The sequence below is a fragment of the Pan paniscus genome, chromosome 18 (assembly GCF_029289425.2).
Source record: "Pan paniscus chromosome 18, NHGRI_mPanPan1-v2.0_pri, whole genome shotgun sequence".
Classification (NCBI taxonomy): domain Eukaryota; kingdom Metazoa; phylum Chordata; class Mammalia; order Primates; family Hominidae; genus Pan; species Pan paniscus.
The window spans coordinates 59,172,448-59,191,616 of NC_073267.2; the positions used below are offsets into that span (position 1 = coordinate 59,172,448).

General features: G+C 48.8%; 1 protein-coding gene across 3 annotated transcripts in view; it reads right to left on the reverse strand.

Moving 5' to 3' along the window:
- ZNF423 (zinc finger protein 423) overlaps positions 1-19,169 on the reverse strand; it is a 366,350-nt gene that overhangs the window by 226,881 nt on the left and 120,300 nt on the right. For all 3 annotated transcript variants that reach the window (XM_057300143.2, XM_034940121.4, XM_034940120.4), the window contains one exon: positions 12,926-13,126. In XM_057300143.2, coding sequence (XP_057156126.1) covers positions 12,926-13,126 — 201 coding nt within the window. The remainder of the gene's footprint in view (positions 1-12,925; positions 13,127-19,169) is intronic.

The window sequence follows — 19,169 nt, forward strand, 5'->3', positions numbered from 1 at the left end:
ATAGCGTCAGAGCACAGTAAATAACCCTTTGGCAGTGAACCGGCTCCTGTTCTTCATTTCCACACCACTCATGCAGACATTGGCCAGTACTGAACTACTGGACTACCCCACAGAGGGAGGGGACCAACCAACTCATAGGAGTACATTCAAGAATCCCCTGGCCAAAGTTATTGAGGGGCCCAGTAAGCTACACAAGGGCAGGAACTGTTGTCTGTTTTGCTCACCCAGTGCTCACCCAGTGTTTTGCTCACCCAGTTCCCAGCACACAGTAGATGCTTTTAAAAAAAGCCTCTGTGGCTGGGTGTGGTGGCTCACACCTGTAATCTCAGTACTTTGGGAGGCCAAGGTGGGAGGATCATCTGAGTCATGAGTTCAAGACCAGCCTGGCCAACATGGTAAAACCCCTTCCTACTAAAAATACAAAAATTAGCTGGGTGTGGTAATCCCAGCTACTCAGGAGGCTGAGGCAGGAGAATTGCTTGAACCAAGGAGGTGGAGGCTGCAGTGAGCCAAGATTGTGCCACTGCACTCCAGTCTGGGTGACAGAATGATACTCTGTCTCAAAAATAAAAGCATCTGTGAATGAATGCACACGTGCCAGGGGATGCTGTGGTTCTAAGGAACACAATTCTCTTTCATCCGTTAAGTTTGCTTGTTCCTTTGAGTGCCTGGAATTGTGGAGTAAGGAATGGAAGAAGAGAGCATCAACACTTTTCAGCTCTGTCTTAAGTCTGTTCAGGCTCATATAACAACAATACCAGAAACTGGATGGCTTCTAAACCACAAATGTTTATTGCTCACAGTTCTGGAGGCCGGGAAGTCCAAGATCAAGGTGCTGGGAGATTCTGTGTCTGGTGAGGGCGCATTTCTCATAGACAACACAGTCTTGCTGCGTCCTCACATGGTGGAAGGAGCTGGGCAGTCCTCTGGGGCCCCTTTTGTAAGAGCACTCATCCCATTCTTCCAGAGCCTTCATGACCTAATCACCTCCTACAGGCCCACTGCTTAATACTACCACATTGGGGATTAGATTTCAACAAACGAATTTGGGGGAAAAACAAACATTCAGACCATAGCCAGTTATAATAAAGGACTCTTCTAGAACAACTCCCCTCTATTTGCCTCTTTTACCCCAAAATCAGGTCAGGATCCCAGCTGGAGGCTATTCCTATCCTCACCCACAGGCATTTCTCAAAGCTTTTGCAAACCTCAAATTGGTAGTAACCGAGATTGATTACTCAGGGAACACAATTTTCAGATCTTTATGCCCAACAGAATCCAGAATTAGCACAAGCACCTCCAGGAGAAAGGCAGCAGGGCCTCTCTGGGGGGCTCTGGCCTTTGCTTTTCCCACCCAGGGGTGAGACAGAGGATAAGGAGGGCAGAAAGTGCCGGCCTAATGAAAAAGCAGACCTGAAGGGAAAGGAAGAGCAGCTCCACGTGACGGGCCCCGAGCTGGCTCAGTGACACTGAGGTTTTAGAGCTGTACTCTAATACACTGGGGGAAAAAACTTATTATTGAAATATCTACAGAATAAAGAAAAGACCTTGTTAGTGCAATTTTAGAATACGTAGCTGCATCCCTCTTTCTCCCTCTGGCTGATGGCAAATGATGTGGTTTTTTGGTAACACTTGGGTGATATAGTCTGGCTCTGTGTCCCCACCCAAATCTCATGTGGAATTGTAATTCCCAATGTTGGGGAAGGGGCCTGGTGAGAGGTGATTAGACCATGGGGGCAGATTTCCCCCTTGCTGTGCTGGTGATGAGTGAGTCTCACAAGATGTGGTTGTTTAAAAGTGTGTGGCACCTCCCCCTCACCCTATCTCTCCTGATTCACCATGCTATGATGTCCTTGCTACCCCTTCACCTTCCGCCATGATCGTAAGTTTCCTGAGGCCTCCCAGCCATGCTGCCTGTACAGCCTGAGGAAATGCAAGTCAATTAAAAACCTCTTTTCTTCATCAATTACCCAGTCTCAGGTAGTTCTTTATAGCAGTGTGAAAATGAACTAATATACTGGGTTTCTCAGGAACGCACGAGAGAGGTTCAGCATAGCTGGCTGATTTCAGAGTTGCCTCTCAACACCATCTGGGCACCTGAGCCACTCAGGCTCAAGGCTCCGACTAACTTGGTGGCTGCCCAGCCTCTCTCCAGCCTGGCCTGAGACCTGGACATAATATTGTAGGGGCCAAGCCGCTGGTGGATGCCATGAGGGCTTGACACACCATTACCCCACCCTCCACCTCCCAGAGCACTGCCCCCAAAGGACCAAGCAGCAGAGGTTCAGGGGGACCATGGCTTTATGGAACACCCAAGGTGGGGGCACAACTTCTATGAAGTTTGTTAGAATTCAAGGGTCAAAGTCACTCTTCCACAAGATGCAAACAAAGAAAAGGTCCAGTGCAAACAGTGTGAGGTCCGTGGGTCTGGAGACCTCAAAGACAGTGAGCTCGATGTGGCATTCCCAGAAGCACCCATGAGCCAGGCAGGAGCTGCATATACACGGGCACCTCCTGCCAGAAAACATGGGTGCACTGCAGGCTGCACTAGTCCCCTGTCCACCCTGGGAGCTGCAATCCCACCCCCCACCCCACCAGCAGTTAGCAGATAACCTCAGAGAGTGCTGGCTAAGCTACCAGCTCCCTGTGTGACCTGGGACAAGTACTACCTCACTAAGGAGCCTGGTCCAATCAGCGCCCTGGCTGTGTTTGAGAGACTGGTTCTGCCATTGTTTCAACCACATTCAAACCAAAAAAGGTTTGAGGATATACACACCAAGGATTCTGCTTCCCTAAAATTCTAAGATTACCTGACTAGACACTGTCAAAAGCAAAAGTATTGGTTATCAATTGATAACTGATACCTGACAATCTGGCATTTCATTGCACTCTTTTACTACTTCCTGTTTGTCTGCATGTAATTCCTACCTCCTAAAGAAGATGTCTGTGGCTCCTGACCACCATTCAGGGGAGTCCCTCCCCAGCTCTCAGGCCCAGTGGTCTGCATGGAGCTGCCCTGATTCCCCGCACCCAACCCTGACCCTTGCTAACATGTATGTTGTCTCCCTGGCCGCATCATGGGCGGAGGTGAGTCTTGGTCCTGGCCATTCTACAGAGTCAACCTCAGGACTTCTACCCTGGCAATGGTAAGAGGCTGCTCATTCCATTGTCACTGCTGAGTCGAAAAGGTGGAGCCTGGAGGTGCTGGGGCACCTCTGCTGATGTACACACGGTGATGGGGTTCATGTCGACAGACATGGGGCAGTGTCTCTGGAGGCCCTGGAGGACCAAGCTTGAGGCCAGCCTTACATCTGCATTTCTCAGTTCCTGGAGCCAATGAATCCTCTATTTTCTGCTTGTCAATTTGAGCCAAGTCTCTATGCAGATAGCACATTAACTGAGGACCAACTATGTGCTGGCAGCCAAAAGGATCACAGCAACTTCATCTTCCAGCTAGACTATACATTTCCCTTAACGGGAATGAATGAACACCCATGCACAGGCATTCACGGCCCCGAATACACAGCAGGTATGGTATCACTGCTTGCTGGCAGGTGCCCTCTGGAAACTCCCAAGATGAAATGGACAACAGCAGGCTGGACCCAGACCACACCGGGAACACATGTACAACCAGCCTAAAGGCCAGTTTGGTGTACATCCTGGGCCCAGGAGGACACCGGAAGCTTTGGCTGCTGCCAGGAAGGTAACAGAAACCGGGGACAGCCCACCTCGCTCCCCCAGAACCATCTCCAGAATCAACCCCCAGGCTCATCCCAGGGGCTGTGTGCAGCAGCAACACCCATCGTGCCAGGCGCCACACTGGATCCCACTCTGGCGCACCCTTGGAAACCAAAGAATCCAAGAAGCTCAATTATTCAGAAAATCCTGAAGGTGGTCAAGCAGGCTGGGTAGGAAAGAAGCAAAAACCTCCTCCACTTTGGAGAGTCCTCAAAACCTCCAGAAAGACACATAGACTGTAGACACATAGACACAGTCTATGCCTTTTTTCCCATGGAAAACACAAGAAATGCAGAGTCTTCCCACCTTGACCCCTGCCTTCTATATTGTTAATTTGTCATCCAATTTTGGAGAGGTTTACAGGCCCAACAGTGTGATAACAGCATTCGCTCTATGTAATCAAGTCAAGGGAGGGATGCTCTGCAACCTGCGGACTTCGCAGGCGGTGAATAAAAATGTGAGCAACTAAGAAACAAGTCCCCACCACCACCACATTACCACCAGGAAGGAACCCAAGTCACAGCTGTCTGAGCCAAGACTCAGAACCACCGTCTATGCAGCCTGCTGGTTCCCCAGCTTACTCCGGATGGTTCCCCATCAGAAGCCATCGGAGGGCAGGGGGCAGGCAATTTAGGGAAGGCTTCCACAAATGCCACCAGCCAAGCAGACGCAGGCTGGCCAGTGGTCCACCCTGCCCATCCACTTCCCTCCCAAGTGGAAGCCTGCTAGCAGGTCAGCATCTTCCTGAGAGCTATAGAGAATAACGTCTCTGTTCATCAAAGCCCCTCTTAAGGACACTAGAGAAGGAGGCTGTTTAAAGACCACCACAGCACTTCATCACACAAGTCGAAGCATCGTTTTGTGAAGTGAACACCTTCTCCACTGAGCTACCTTTTATAATAGCCTCCACATCCCTAGAGCCCAGAGGGTCCCTGCTAACAGTACACACTAAAGAAACACTTATTGAATGAACGAACCATCTCTTCCATCTCTAAACTTACCCTTCTGATTATACATTAATTGAGGACCTACTATGTCCAGAACTTCTGTTTTTTCTATCTCATATCCCAAAGCACTGTATCCATGGCATTTCCACTTTTCTTACTGCACACACCCCTTTGCCTTGCAGGAGGGCTGTAGCCTCCTTAGCCCCAAGATCAAACATTCCTTGAGCACCTACTATGTGTTCTAGCCACAGGCCAAAGCAATCCTGCGGAGAGGGAAGAGAATAAGACCCCAAGCCTGGACATCATGGAACACAACCTGACCAGTGAGATGGTGTTGGCAAACTTTTTGATCTGTGCCATTCTGGTATTTTTAAAATGGTATTTCCTTATGGTTTAAATTTGCAGTTCCCTTACTATAAACGGGGTTCTAATTTTTTTTTTTTTTTTTTTTTTTTTTTTTTTTTTTGAGACTGAGTGTCACTCTGTCGCCCAGGCTGGAATGCAGTGGTGTGATCTCGGCTCACTGCAAGCTCCGCCTCCTGGGTTCATGCCATTCTCCTGCCTCAGCCTCCCGAGTAGCTGGGACTACAGGCACCCACCACCACGCCCGGCTAATTTTTTGTATTTTCAGTAGAGACGGGGTTTCACTGTGTTAGCCAGGATGGTTTCAATCTCCTGACCTCGTGATCCGCCCGCCTCGGCCTCCCAATAAATATTTTTTAAATATTTAGGATCCCACTACTATTTCTTTCTCTGGTTCCATTTCTGTCCATTTCTGTAGTTTGCACATGGGAGATATTCAAAACATCTAACCACCAGTGTGGCACCAATGGATCAGAGATGGTACAGACCTTGGGGAAGGCCAGGCATCTCAAGCAGGCTTGGCTGTGCCTCAACCCAGCCTTTGCCATGTTTTTTTGTGTTGATTTATTGGCTATTTTCTTAGCATTTGTAGGAGTTCCTTACACATTAAGGAAAACATCTTTTGCCTGTGATATGTGTCCCTGGCTTGATTTACTGTGGTTTTCACAATGTAGAAATTTTTTATTTTTATGTAGTTGAATGTTTTGACTTTGGTTTTATGGCTTCTGACACTGGGGTTATATTTAGAAAGGCCTTCCTCACTCTGATACTATTGAATTAAAATATTTAAAAGCTCTCTGTTTTCTTTTAGTATTTTAAAGTTTTCTTTTTATGTTTAGATTCCTGATCCACTTGGGATTGAGTTTGGTGTCAGGAGTGAGGGAAGGATCCAATTTCCTTTTTGGGGGATGGCCACCTTTTCATCCTAATCCCAGTTGCTGAGAGAGCCATCTGTCCTCCACTGTCGTGCAGGGACACCCTTCTCATACACTAGATTTCCAGTTGTATTTGGGTCCATTTCTGTTTCACACCACTTCGAATCCTTTCCGCTCCAGAGCAATCTGAGCTGGTTCCTGTCCCCACTCCCTGTTCCTTTTCCAGAAGATTCCTTCTGATGCCTGCATACCCACTTTTTCTTATGAACTATAAATTCAGCACATCCATTTCTAAACAAATCTTACCATTGCTTTCATTAGCTAACATTAAGCCAATAGGTTCGTTTGGAGGAAATTGGCATATTTATGATACTGAATCTTTCCACAAGAATAAGAGTAAGGTCTCTTCTGTGTTCCCTGTCTTCCCCCCACCGTAATGATTTTGTTTGTCTGTCCTCTCCATGCTGTTTGAATGTTTCTTACTGGGTTTGCTCCCTGGTTTTTATACATTTTGTGGCTGACATAACGGGACCATTTCTTGCTCTCTGTTTCCTAACTGGAAGCTGTCTGCATGCAGGAAAACTCTTAAGATAGGGGGCGGATATCAACTGTGCTCAAGCCCCCAGCCTTTTGCGCCATGTGAAGTCAGCTGACACCAAGGCCCCGAGTGCATTCCCTGTGGGCAGAAGGAGCCCACACCCAGCACCTGTGTATCAGGTAGCACAGCGTCTGGCACTGGCCCCAGCCCCACGCTGCACGACCAAAACAGAGCCAGTTCAAGGAGCTCCGCAAGTCAATAAGGCAGGGAGCCCCTCATGCTTTTGGAGCAAGAAAGGGGCCTGAGCCGGCACACAAAGGCAAGCGCTGGCCAGCCGGCAGACAGCACACGGCTGGCAAAGGTGCCAGCTCCACACAGCACCAGCCCTGTAATTGGGGCCCACAGGTCACTCTGGCCACAGCTGAACAAACCAGGGTGTAATTAACTTTCCACCCGGCTTGTTGCACAGCAGCATTTCACCTTCGCCAGAAAAGGAGGGCCTACCTTTCACAGGGGCCAGGGAAACACTCTTTGGTCCCAGTCCTCAAGAAGGGATAGCGGAGAGGGGAGCCGCAAAATTAACCCACCAGGAACACATGTTTTGCTGTTGCTATTTCAACAAAGTCCCCCCTCTTGTTTTTTTGGAAGTTGAGCATTCAAAAAAGCCATCTGGAGTTTAGTTTGAAATTGCTCACAGTCCCCAATCTGTGTTCTCAAGCACAGGCAAGCTGTTCCGACCTCGGAGCTTGCCTTTACTGACACGATCTGTAACCTTGAGCAAGATCCTCCAGCTCTCTGAGCCTCAGTCACCCAATTGCAAAATGAGGACGAATGGTAGAAAATAGTGCCTAGCTTTGGGAGACCCAGGCAGGAGGATTGCCTGAGGCCAGGAGGTCATGATCAACCTAGGCAACATAGCAAGACCTCATCCATACAAGAAAAAATTAAAAATGAGCCAGGTATGGTGGGGCATGCCTGTGGTCCTAGCTCAGGAGGCTGAGGCAGGAGGATCGCTTGAGCACAGGAAGTCGAGGCTGCAGTGAGCTACAAATGGCACCACTGCACTCCAGGCTGGGCAACAGAACAAGACCCTGTCTCTTAAAAAACTAATTAATTAAAAAAAATAAAGACAGCGTCACGTTGGACACCAAAGGTGATTGTTATAAAGACTAGGTGAGATGATTCATTCATTCAACAAACATGTTGAATTCTACTCTAGCGCTGGGCTAGAACATAACGGGGAACAAAACAGGTATGGCTGTTGTCCTCATGCAGCTTAATAGTAGGGAGAGAGATGGGTGAGAAACACGTGAAAGACAATTATAGAAAGGGATGGGTGCTCTGGACTGTGTGGGCGTGGGGGCTGCAGAGGGCCAGCAGGGAGGGCTGCAGGGCGTGTGTTCCAGGCAGAGTCCCATAGTGCCTCGCGGGCAGTAGGCACTGAAAACACAAAGAATATCAGGACTACAGCCTTCAGTGCAGTGTGGAGGAGGCAACACCTGCTCACACATTTGCCCCCAGCACCAGACTGCCAGCCCCTGGAGGGCAGCACGCACCCCATCTGCTTCAGAGCCACCTCTCTAGGGCCCGCCAGGAGCCTGGCCCAACTCAGAGATCAGGGAACGGAGCTGAAGGGAAGACACCAATGCTGAGCTCCAAACTGGTCCTGAAGGCGATTTCTATTCCAAGGCAAGTGCCTGGAGCCTGCAGTCTTACTACCTACAACAAAAAGCCATATATCAGGCCAGCAGCCCCTTTAGCAAAGAGGCCAAAGACCCCAAAAGCTGTCAAGTGCTCCAGCCCCGGGGACCTGGGCTGGCATGTTCCAGGACTGGCACAGCACAGGCCCCTGCTGACAGCCCACTGTGGACACTCTGAGGAACAGCTCTAGGGAAGTCAGGTCTCAAGCATGACAGCGCAGACGGAGCACCCACACGCCCTCCAGCTGCCAGGCTCTTAATTCAGGCCAAAGCAGGGGTCAACATAAATTGCAGTATCTTTAAAAGGGAGTATTTGCACCAGGAAGTGATAAATCCAGACTACAGGCCCACAGGTGACTGGCTTCAGTGAGCACATAAAAAACCACCATCACCCCATGGGCAAACCAAACCTCTAGCACCTGCTTCTATGGTACCCCAGGCAGTTCCTAGAGAAACTTTCTAAAGCAGTCCAAGTCCTCCTGGCTCCTAGAAGATGATGATAAACACCCCCTGCTGCAGTTTAAAGGACCCAAATTTGCTTGGCCAGCGCTTCACAAATTATGACGTTATTTGTTCCAACATGATTTAAATCAGTGAGACCTGAATTGACAGGGACTGCCCATCCTTGGCAATTCAGACAGCCACCAAATCCTTTGCCATTTCCTGACTTGGTGCCCACAAACAATGTCTCCATTAGGAACAGAGAAGCCCATCACACTTACCCAGTCAGCCCCTATCTACACTGTGGCAAAAAGCCTCATCTACGGACATCTTAGTCTAAATTTAATATTTTCATAGAGTATGGACACAGTACCTGCAACCCAAGCTTCCTGCCCTTGAGCACTGCTATTTAAAAGACAGAGTTCTCCCTAGCAAAAAAAAAAAAAAAAAAAAATGGCGAAGACCAGGTAACCACATGGGAACCCCTTCATAACATGTTATGTGACAAACACAGAACGTGAAAACGTATGTGCTCACAACCCCAAGCATGCGAACATGTGGCATCCTGTGGCCAGGGGCTGGAGAGGAACAAAGAAAAATCAAACAGACATCAGGGCGGGAGAATGAATGGAGAGGACTGGATTTTTGCTCTTTTCAGTTTGTGTCATAAAAATGCAATGTTTGATACCATGGGTTTAAGGTTGGTTTCTCCTCAGACACAAATGAGAGCGAGAGGGAGAGAGAGGAACAGGACTTGATGGAGTTGTCCGAGACCTTAAAGTCCACGCTTCAACAGCTCATGGGCCCGGCATGCCACTCCTGCTGAGGACAACAGAGAGGTGCCTTCTCGAGCTCCCAACTGGAAATGAAGGCTCCTTAGCACAGAGGCCGGGCTCCAGGTTGGGGACGGGGGGGTCTTCCATCGTGGCCATTCTGGCATGAAGCTCCCCTCCCACCCCTGAGGGGTAAGCATCCCCCCACCTCAGAAAACCCCCAAACCTCACCACAGCACTGTCCCAGATTCTGAGGGAGCAAAACGCTGCCCCCAATCTCCCCCTCAACACCACCCCAACTGCCATAGAAAGATACAGAAGCAGTTTTCAGGAAGAGCCACATTCACGGTCACCACCCACAAATACACCCCCGACACCCCAACACACAGCACTCTCCCCAGAAGGCCAATGGCTTGCAAGGGCTGACCCTGCCAGGACACACCCGTTTGGGGAGGCACGTGCTGCCTCCACGTTCCAGCAGCAACAGTCCCTATGAAGGGGAGGGTTGTTCACACCCCAGGTCACGATTCCTGAGAAGCAGATCCTCTGCTCCAGGCCAAGCGGGCAGACCCTCTGGTTCCTACAGAAACATCTGCAGGGCACCATGGTCTGCCCAGCCTGCGCCCAGCGCGGCCCTCTCGGACACGGTCTCTGTTGGGCTTCTATCGAGTGACCAGTGGTGAGCGTCCAGCAGACCCATCAGCCTGGCCAGGGGGAGCCTGCGATTGCACATTTCTATCAGTTCCAAACCTTTAAATCAGAGGCCAATTTTCAAACAACATCATCTGCTAAAGCCCCAGGTATAAAACAGACTTTTAAGGTGAATCGCTCTGACTGGACTGGACATCAGTGCCCCCTCAGTCTGACAGGCCCCAGTACTCACTTCCTACGCCCCAAACACACCACACCATAGCCCCAGAGATACCTCTGGGAACACAGTTCGAAAACCACTGCACAATGGAAGGGTGTGGAGGCATTCCAGGTAGGGAACTGTTTTGAATAATACATACACAATTCTCGGTGGTTTATCCCATCATTGAGTAATCCTAAGAACCGAAGACCTGGGGGAAAATAACTCCTCACACATCTAGGAAACTATCCCAGGCTGGGTCATGCCGGTACCGGGCGGTAATGAATTTCTCAGGGATGCGCTTAGGCAAGGTTGTTTCCCTCATTCTTTCAAGGAATTTCTGACTCCCTTCCAATGCTCCAGGGTTTGGGGGTATTCCTAGCTCCTGCGTCCCCACGGAGGTCATTCGCAGGGTCCTGTTAGGAAGCGGGCAGGAGTGTCGGTGGATACCACCAGCATCAATAAGGACAGCTGGGGACCCTGCAAACAGGGCTGCCATGGATTTCACCTGGAGTCAAAGGCTGATGAGAGAAGGGTTTGCCACTGGGAGGAGGATTCTTCCTGGGGACCAAAGCACAATTAGCTACCAGTTCTTATTTCTGGCTCAGACCCCCACATATAGCACAGTTTCCCAGTTTCCTTTTTCCACCTAGAAGTGCCACCATTCTTTTATTTATTTATTTTTTTCCTTTTTTGAGATGGGGTCTCACTCTGTCACCCAGGCCAGAGTGCAGTGGCATGATCTTGGCTCACCGCAACCTCCATCTCCCGGGTTCAAGCGATTCTTTTGCCTCAGCCTCCCAAGTAGCTGGGACTACAGGCATGTGCCATCACGCCTGGGTAATTTTTGTATTTTTAGTAGACATGGGTTTTTACCATATTGGCCAGGCTGGTCTTGGACTGCTGACATCGTGATCCGCCTGCCTCAGCCTCCCAAAATGCTGGGATTACAGGCATGAGCCATCGTGCCCAGCCCGAAATGCCACCATTCTTAAAAGTGAGACTGAAAGACAGGAGAATCTCCTTGATTTGAAGGGCTGGAGGAAGGGGCAGCCTCTAAGAGCTGCAGGGACTCAAGAAAGCACAGCTTAGCAGAAGGTGTGGGGCCCTGCTCTAACAACTACACAGAATGGCCTATTCTCTTGCATTTAGAAAATAAAGAGAATAACTTTTCATTAGATCAATTAGTTGATTATAAAGTAAGTGGCAATATTTTATTCTCTTATAGTTAAGATTCCATGTTAATTCTTGGCTAAATCAAGAAATATACCAACATCTATAATATTATTCCTCAAGTAGGATGAGGGTCAATAGCTCAGTGTCCAGAGGAGGTCCTAGCTTGGCCACCAAACAGATATGTGACCTCGGCCAAGCAATCACCTTTTCCTCCCTTTGCCCTAGTATTTCCCTTGGGGAAGTGAGGAGACTTAAAAAGCTAACCTCATAGGTCCCTTCTAATTCTGATTTAGAATTGAAAATTAACCATCACCTCTGCCTCTGGTTGCAATATCACAAATTCCAAATGACTGGGGTTTGGATTACTGGGCCCCAAAATGTCCAAAACTGTAAGATTCCTCTTAGGTCTATTATTATTATTATTATTATTATTATTATTTTAAAAATATCTGTTCCTCCAGAGGTTGAGAATGGGAACTTGGTCTAGTCAGCCCTGTGCAGGCACAGATGTCACTAGAGGGCAAATCATAGCAGTTCCCCAAACACTTAATTTCAAAATTCCAAGATGATATGAGGAGTAGAAAAAGCAAGAGCTTTGGGTGCCAATCTAATCCCTACCAGTAAATGTTCCCCTCAACAAGTGATGGGTTCCCTTTAGAATGCAGGCCTGAGATTTCAGGCTTTCTTCCACAAACCAGTATCCAAGGAGTTTCATCAACAACCCTGATGGAGGAAGGTCTCTCAGGAAGACTGTGTAAGGAACACAGGTCCTATGGACTCCCTCTGCAGATCTCAGAGCCCAGAAATGTGTCATCCCTGTAGCATGGCTTCCACATCCCAGGGAATGCACATGCCCTCTGACTCCCCACCCCAATCACCCCAGACAAATACACATATACACACAAAACTCCTGAAGTCTTCCGTAGCTCCTAGAAAACTGGTCTTACACACCCTCTCCAAGGCACCGAGTAAATGGAGAACAGAGCTCCAGTCAAATATAGCAGAAGCAGCTCCCAGCTACCCTTCTCCTCCTACTCAGAGAAGTGTGAGGTCAAGCACAGAGTTGGAAACAGGTCCCTTTTTCACGGGCTGTCCTTGGCCTTTGAAATTTCCTCATCCCATCAGAAGCTCTGCCTCGGAGCTTACTCCTTTACACAGCTTTCCACACTTAAGCTGCTTAACTTTGCACTAACAACCTCTTAATTACTGCATTTCCAAAAGGCCTTCCAGAAATTCAGGGTGCACATCCACCCATTCATGGCCTGAGTACCAGAGCACAGCTTGCGGGGAGAGGGGGCCGGGACAGAGCACCACCATCTAATTCCTGCCTACCGGAAAGCTGTTGCTTTTATTTTTAATTGTATTTAAAAGGCGGATACAGGGTACCCAAGACACCACAATAAAATGACATTAACTGTAAAATTACATTATTAATTCTTTAATCTCACTTGAGGCTTCAAGCTGTTGCTATGTCCAATTACCCGTGTAACCACCTGTCAGAGTCCTGGGGCTGTTTTGCATTACCTCCAGGACAGCGGTGGGCCCGGTGGTCCGTCAGGTCTGCCAGAGACTCGAAGTCCTGCTGACAGTGATCGCAGGTGTAAATTGATTCATCCTCCATGTCTTCATCATCCTCATTTCTCTCCTCTTGACTTGTCACGCTGTTCCTGTCTTCCAGCGCACGGCTGGTTTTCTGATCGCACTCTGGCTCTCCTTCTAGGCCTCCTGCCAACAGGAAGAATACAGTCCATGTCAGCTGATGGGGTCTTGGGAAAGGGTTTTAAAAGAATCGCCCGGCATTTATTAAGATACATTTAATTACTCTACCTCCCGGGGTCCATTATCCTTGACACCTCTCAGTATATTAATAGATGGGGTTTTTTTGTAGCATGTGGTGCCATAATTCTCAACCAGATTCTTTAATTCTTGGTGCAAATCTTCTAGGGGGATTTCCTGTCATCTCCCCTCTGTGCACGGATGCTGGGGGCCGTGACCCATCAGAGAGGTGAAAAACTTTATTTGTCTCCTAAAAACCAGATTCAGTTACACACCTTTTTAAAGCCTCCATCAGCTGTTCCTAACACACCTAAACTTTTAGTTTTCCCCACAGCCTTGCAATTTAGAGCTGGGAGATCTCTTAGCCAAGTTCACCTTCCACACAACAGGCCTCCCAGGGCACTGACGTTAGCTCAGTTCTTTGCAAAGATGTCCAACTCTGAAATAAAGGAAGTACACATGTTTGAAGAACCATGGATGGTCGAATCTCAAGCTTAAAATGCATCCAGGCTGGGCATGGAATCTCACACCTATAATCCTAGCACTCTGAGAGACCAAGGTGGGAAAATTGCTGAAGGCCTGGAGTTTGAGACCGGCCTGGGCAATATAGCAAGACTCTATCTCTACAAAAAAAAAAAATTTTTTTTAATTAGCCTGGTATAGTGGTGTGTGCCTGTAGTTCTCTACCTACTCAGGAGGATTGCTAGAGACCAGGAGTTCGAGGTTATGGGGAACTATGATCGTGCCACTGTACTCCAGCCTGGGCCTGGACCCTATCTCTAAAAAATATAAAATAAATAGTGTCACCTGTGACCTGGTACAGGCCTAGACAGTTAGAATCAGTCGTGGAATGATCTCACTGATTTCTTTAAAATAAAACAGCTACTGTGCTTAGCACTGTGCAGAGAGTGGCTAATCTATAGGGAAAAGTGAATTCGTAATCATAATGATGCCTTGCAATTGTGCTGTGTTCCGTGCTTCTTCAAAGCCACCATTATATATGCACAGCCCCATTTCACAGTCTTGCATATCCTAAACTCAAAGAAGGCTCAAAGGATCATGTGATCCAACCCCCTGCAGAGAGGGACAGCTTTGTCTCACAGGTAAGGTACCTGGCATCCAACCAGAAGAAGCAACAGCCCAAGCACCCTACAGAGGCTCAGCTCAACTTCGTGACTCCTGGTCTAGTTCACTTCCCTGCACAACTGTGGGAAATGGAGCACAGCCCCAATCTTACAGATTAACAAGACACACCAGGAACTTGTAAATCAAAGTGCAAAAGCGCGTGGTAAATATAACCCACAGAATATATCAGTAATCCTAATAAATGTCAATGGATAAAATTTGTGTGTTAAAATGCAGAGACCCTCGGATTGGAAAATAAAAGTGTGTGTTGTCTCTTCCCACAGCCTGTCCTGGAAAACAGATTTACCCATCCGGAAACTAGCTGCACTGATTTAAATCAAAGAAAGAGATCTTATTATCCATAAAGGTGTTTTTGAAAGCATATATACATATGCAAAAGTGCGTGTATGTGCACCTGTATGTACATGTGTGTACATGCAACATCACAGTTACAGGAAAAGGCTCAGTGCACAACCTGCAAACCCCTGAGGGCGGGCACCAAAGCAAGAAAGACAGACACGAAGCAAAGAATGCACTCAATTCAAGGTGGAAACCACAGTCCTATGAATATTTCAATTTGGAAACAGATAATGTTATAAGGGCTCTATTTCTCCCGTCTGCACAGAACATGCCCTTCCAAGCACCCGACATCAAGAACCTGGGAACACAAATCGGCTCATCGGAGAGCCAGCTGCTTCCTTCCAAGGCGGGGAACATTGCACGACACGCCGCCTGGAACTGCGCGGAGGCAGTAAAAATCAATGTTTCCATTTGTGGCCCATCAAAACATCTCTCTTCTTACCAATTAAGGGATGTACAGTTTTTAGGTTCTTTTATTATCAGAACGCGCCAACTCCTGGCAATACAGAAATCCCATTAAAAGCCAGGCAGCATATTTATCTCAGGGAATCTGATCTGCCGCTGCAGTGAGGGTAAGAAATAGAAAGCAAAGAAATGAGAAATATCATTTGGAGCCTTCGATATTGTAAGTCATCACACAACCATGGTTACACAGTCAAGTGCCCGTCTCCGAAATTCCTCGTTTACAGTCTTTCCTTAATAAAAAAAATGTTCTGTAGAAAGGGAAAATAAAAGAGCCATAATTCTGGCTTTATCTACTACACCGACTCTCCAGATAATAAGTTACAATCAGCACCACACTTGTGCTACTTTACTTAACACACGATTTAATAGACATATTTAAATTATCCCCTCGTTATTTTTTTGCCGTATTTACTTGGCAGCACTTTCTATAATAGCTCATCTAATCCACAACTGGAACCACAAACATCACAATGTATTTGATCTCTTTAAATCTGGTACATCCTGTTGACTCGGGAGTAGATAAATCAGAATGTCAACTCTCAGGTTTTTATAAGGCAAAAACCCATAAAGTCATCCAAGAGTATAAATCTGTTTTAAGCAACTGTCACCTCCCCTATGGCCGGCTACTAATGGGAAGGGAGGGTGGCTGTGCAGAAAGGGATGGAGATGGAGGGGAGCTCAGGCCACACAAAGGCGCGGACCTCATCATCTGGGCTCCCAAGGGGTCCCAGCCTGGCCCTCAGGGAGGTGACACAAGACAGGGAAGACTCAGGGGCCTGAAGAAGTTTTGGGGAGTGGGACTTCCCTGAAGACCCAAGGGCCCCTCTGCTGATTCAGCAGAATCAGGCGCTGGAGAACAGGAAGGCCTCCACCCCAGGCAGGGTTTGCCTCTTGCAATGCACTTTCATGCCCAGGAGTTTCTGAACCTCACCATAAGACAAAAGAATAAATGGTGTTATTTTTCCATTTGCAGATGAGAAAACTGAGCCTCTGCAAGGCCACCCAAAGCCATGGCAGGATCGAATCTACACGTTCACGTGTTCATTAAGCAGCACACCTTTCCTGAAGTCCCTGGGCCTGTTGGAGCCCCAAGCTCTCCAAGGCCCAGGAGGCAGAAGTTCTAACAACAGGGAGCTCCAAGGACATCAGTCCTACCTGGAGACCGTCTGGGGTTCCTCTTTTCCAGGCCCACCTGATCGGTTGCTCAGTAAGTCCTGGGGATGGAATGATTGGACCTTCCCTACTCCTTCAACCCAGCTCCGCCTGTCCTGTGTGCTGCTCTGTCCAGCCCCAGAGGCCCCTCAACTGGTCCCTGTCCTGAGTCTGGACATCACCTGTGCAAACTCAGAGAACATAGGGCCCAGAGGCCCAGCACCTGGCCCTGCCTTGTGAGTCCCATCACAAGCGCTGGCTCATTTCAATGACCTGGGCTAGAACTGCAGCTCACTGGTTCCTCCAATCACCCCAGAGCCCAGTGAAGCAACTTCAACAGGCCGAGGAGAAGGCCAATGGCTCAATGCTTTTCTGCAGAGGCCTCCAGGGCTGGGGAGGGCTTCCCGAAAACAGCCGGCTGGCTCCTTTCCCTCTGGCTCCTCCCCTGTCCTCCTGGGGGCTGTCTGCAGCAGCATGAAGACAGCTCGCTCAGGGAAGGCCCGAGCCAAATGGATTTCAAATCAGGGACCTCTCCCTCAGGGCCATGTGCATGGGACAGAAACCAAACCAGTGCTGTGAACGCCGACCTGTCCATCCAGCTGACAAGATTCCCTACCTCCCAGAGCTCATGCTTTCCACGATGGACAACTGTTTTCTGATGTGCACACCTGCATCCTTTTGCCCAGGCATGCCCCAAGAACAGTGAGCATTGATTAAGCACTCAATGCTTAATCAAGTGCAGGCACCTTATGAGTTGATGTCATCATATCCCCATTTTGCAGGTGAGGAAAGCAGAGCTCTGGGAAGTGACAGAGCTTAAGTGAGGCCACAGAGAAGTGGTGGGGCTGAGTTTCAAGCCCACTGCATGTGACTCTTAACCACTCTACTACATGGTTTCCTCAGAGTAAGACGCAATAAACACCTGAGCCAGGTGTTGGGAGTTTGTAAAACCCCTCAAAGTCCCATGTAGGGTCCTGGTCACAGCCCCTAAGGTTCAGCAACCGCTCTGCTGATCTCTCTCACTTATCACCCATCTCCACAGCCTTGAAGGCCATCTTTCAACCCCATAAACTGCCAAGTCTCTTTGGTCCAGGGCTTCCCACTCCTGATCTCCAGCTGGAAGATTTCCGTTAAGTCTTCACACAGTTCCCAAAGATCTCCACCAGCCTGGGCACCTACGGAAGTCGGGGCCCCGTTACTCTCTCCCCAGGGCTCTCTTCCCTTTGCAGTCAGAGCTCTCAGCATCATGTGCACTCATGCTTTTGTGGGCTAATTTGTCTACTTTCTCTCTCCCTTGGCAGGCTGCATTTTCCACAGACTGCCACAGCAATATCTCCCACCTCACCTGCCCTTCTGCAGGGAGACCTTGACTCCCTCATCATAACGAGGGACCGAATTCTCCTCCACAGTCCCCCTCGGGTCTGGCCAGACTCAGTGGCTCCTTGACCAACAGGATGCAACAGAAGTGCTATTCTAGACTTCTGAGGCTAGGTCAGAAGGAGGCTTGCAGCTTCCCCCTGCATCTCCTGGGACACTCCCCCTTCAAGCCATAATATATGAAGCCCAAGCCACATGGAGAGAGAGCACATGGGGGCTCCAGTCAACAGCTCCCAGCTTCCAGCACCGACTTCAGCCATGGGAGCACACCATCTTGGACATCCCACCCCAAGAAGCCTTTGGATGACAGCAGCTCCAAACACCATGCAGCTGCAACTGTACAAGAAACACCCAGTGAGACTGCCAGCTGAACCCAGTTAGCTCATAGTACTGTGAGAAGTAGTAATAAATTATTGCTTCAGGCCATTACATTTTGGGATGGTTTGTTACGTAGCAATGGATAGCCAACCTTCTCGCCCCACACCGGACTATAAGCTCCATGAGGACAGGAGCTGTGTCTAATTTAGCTCAGTGCCACCTCCCCCAACCCTGGCATACAGAGGGACATATAGTAGGGGCTCAATAAATGTTGAATGAATGGATGAGTGAATTAATTGATTGGTTTCAAAAAAGCAGGCCTCTGAATCCCCACACAGGTAGAGGCAGAAGGAGGGGAAGGGGCCACAGTGCAGTTTATTGTCTGACGATAAGTATTAGATTGAATCATATAAAGGTGCCATCTTTTTAGGTCAAAAAAGTTGAATATTGGCAATCTCAAATGGCTCAGCCTCACATATGACGAGGTTGCCCTGCCCTGCCAGCTTCTTCCTGCAGCCAGGAGGAAGAGGGTACACCCACACCAGGAAACCCCACTACACCACACCCACCCAAACCCAGCTTCCCTGAACCCAAGATATGGACTTGGGGGACATTCTATGAGCAAAGAGAGGCAATAACAAAACCTTTCACCTCAATCATGTTTCACTGGAAAGCACTGAATTTTCAGGCCAGTCACAATGGCTTACGCCTGTAATCCTAGCACTTTAGGAGGATGAGACAGGAGAACCTATGGAGTTTGAGACCAGCCCAGGCAACACAGTGAGACCCCATCTTTACAAAAATTTTAAAAATTAGCCAGGCATGGTGGTGCACGCCTGTGGTCCTAGCTACTTGAGAGGCTGAAGCAGGAGGATCGTTTCAGCCCAGGAGTTGGAGGCTGCAGTGAGCCGTGTTCGCACCACTGCACTCCAGCCTGGATAACAGAGCAAGAGTCTCAAAAAATAAAGTAAAAGTAGTGAATTTTCCCACCCCAATGAGCTACTGCCCTTAAGAAAGGGCTTGCATTCAAGATGATGACGTTGAGAGCAGACAGCGGACCCTGCAGAAACGCTGTGCAGCAAGACAGCTGTCCCCATGCCCTCTAGAGGGAAGGAGCAGTAGAGGCCTTGCCAGGGACAGAGGGCCTTGCCAGGGACAGAGGGAGGTGGCACAGCCTCCCCTACACCCTGAGGGG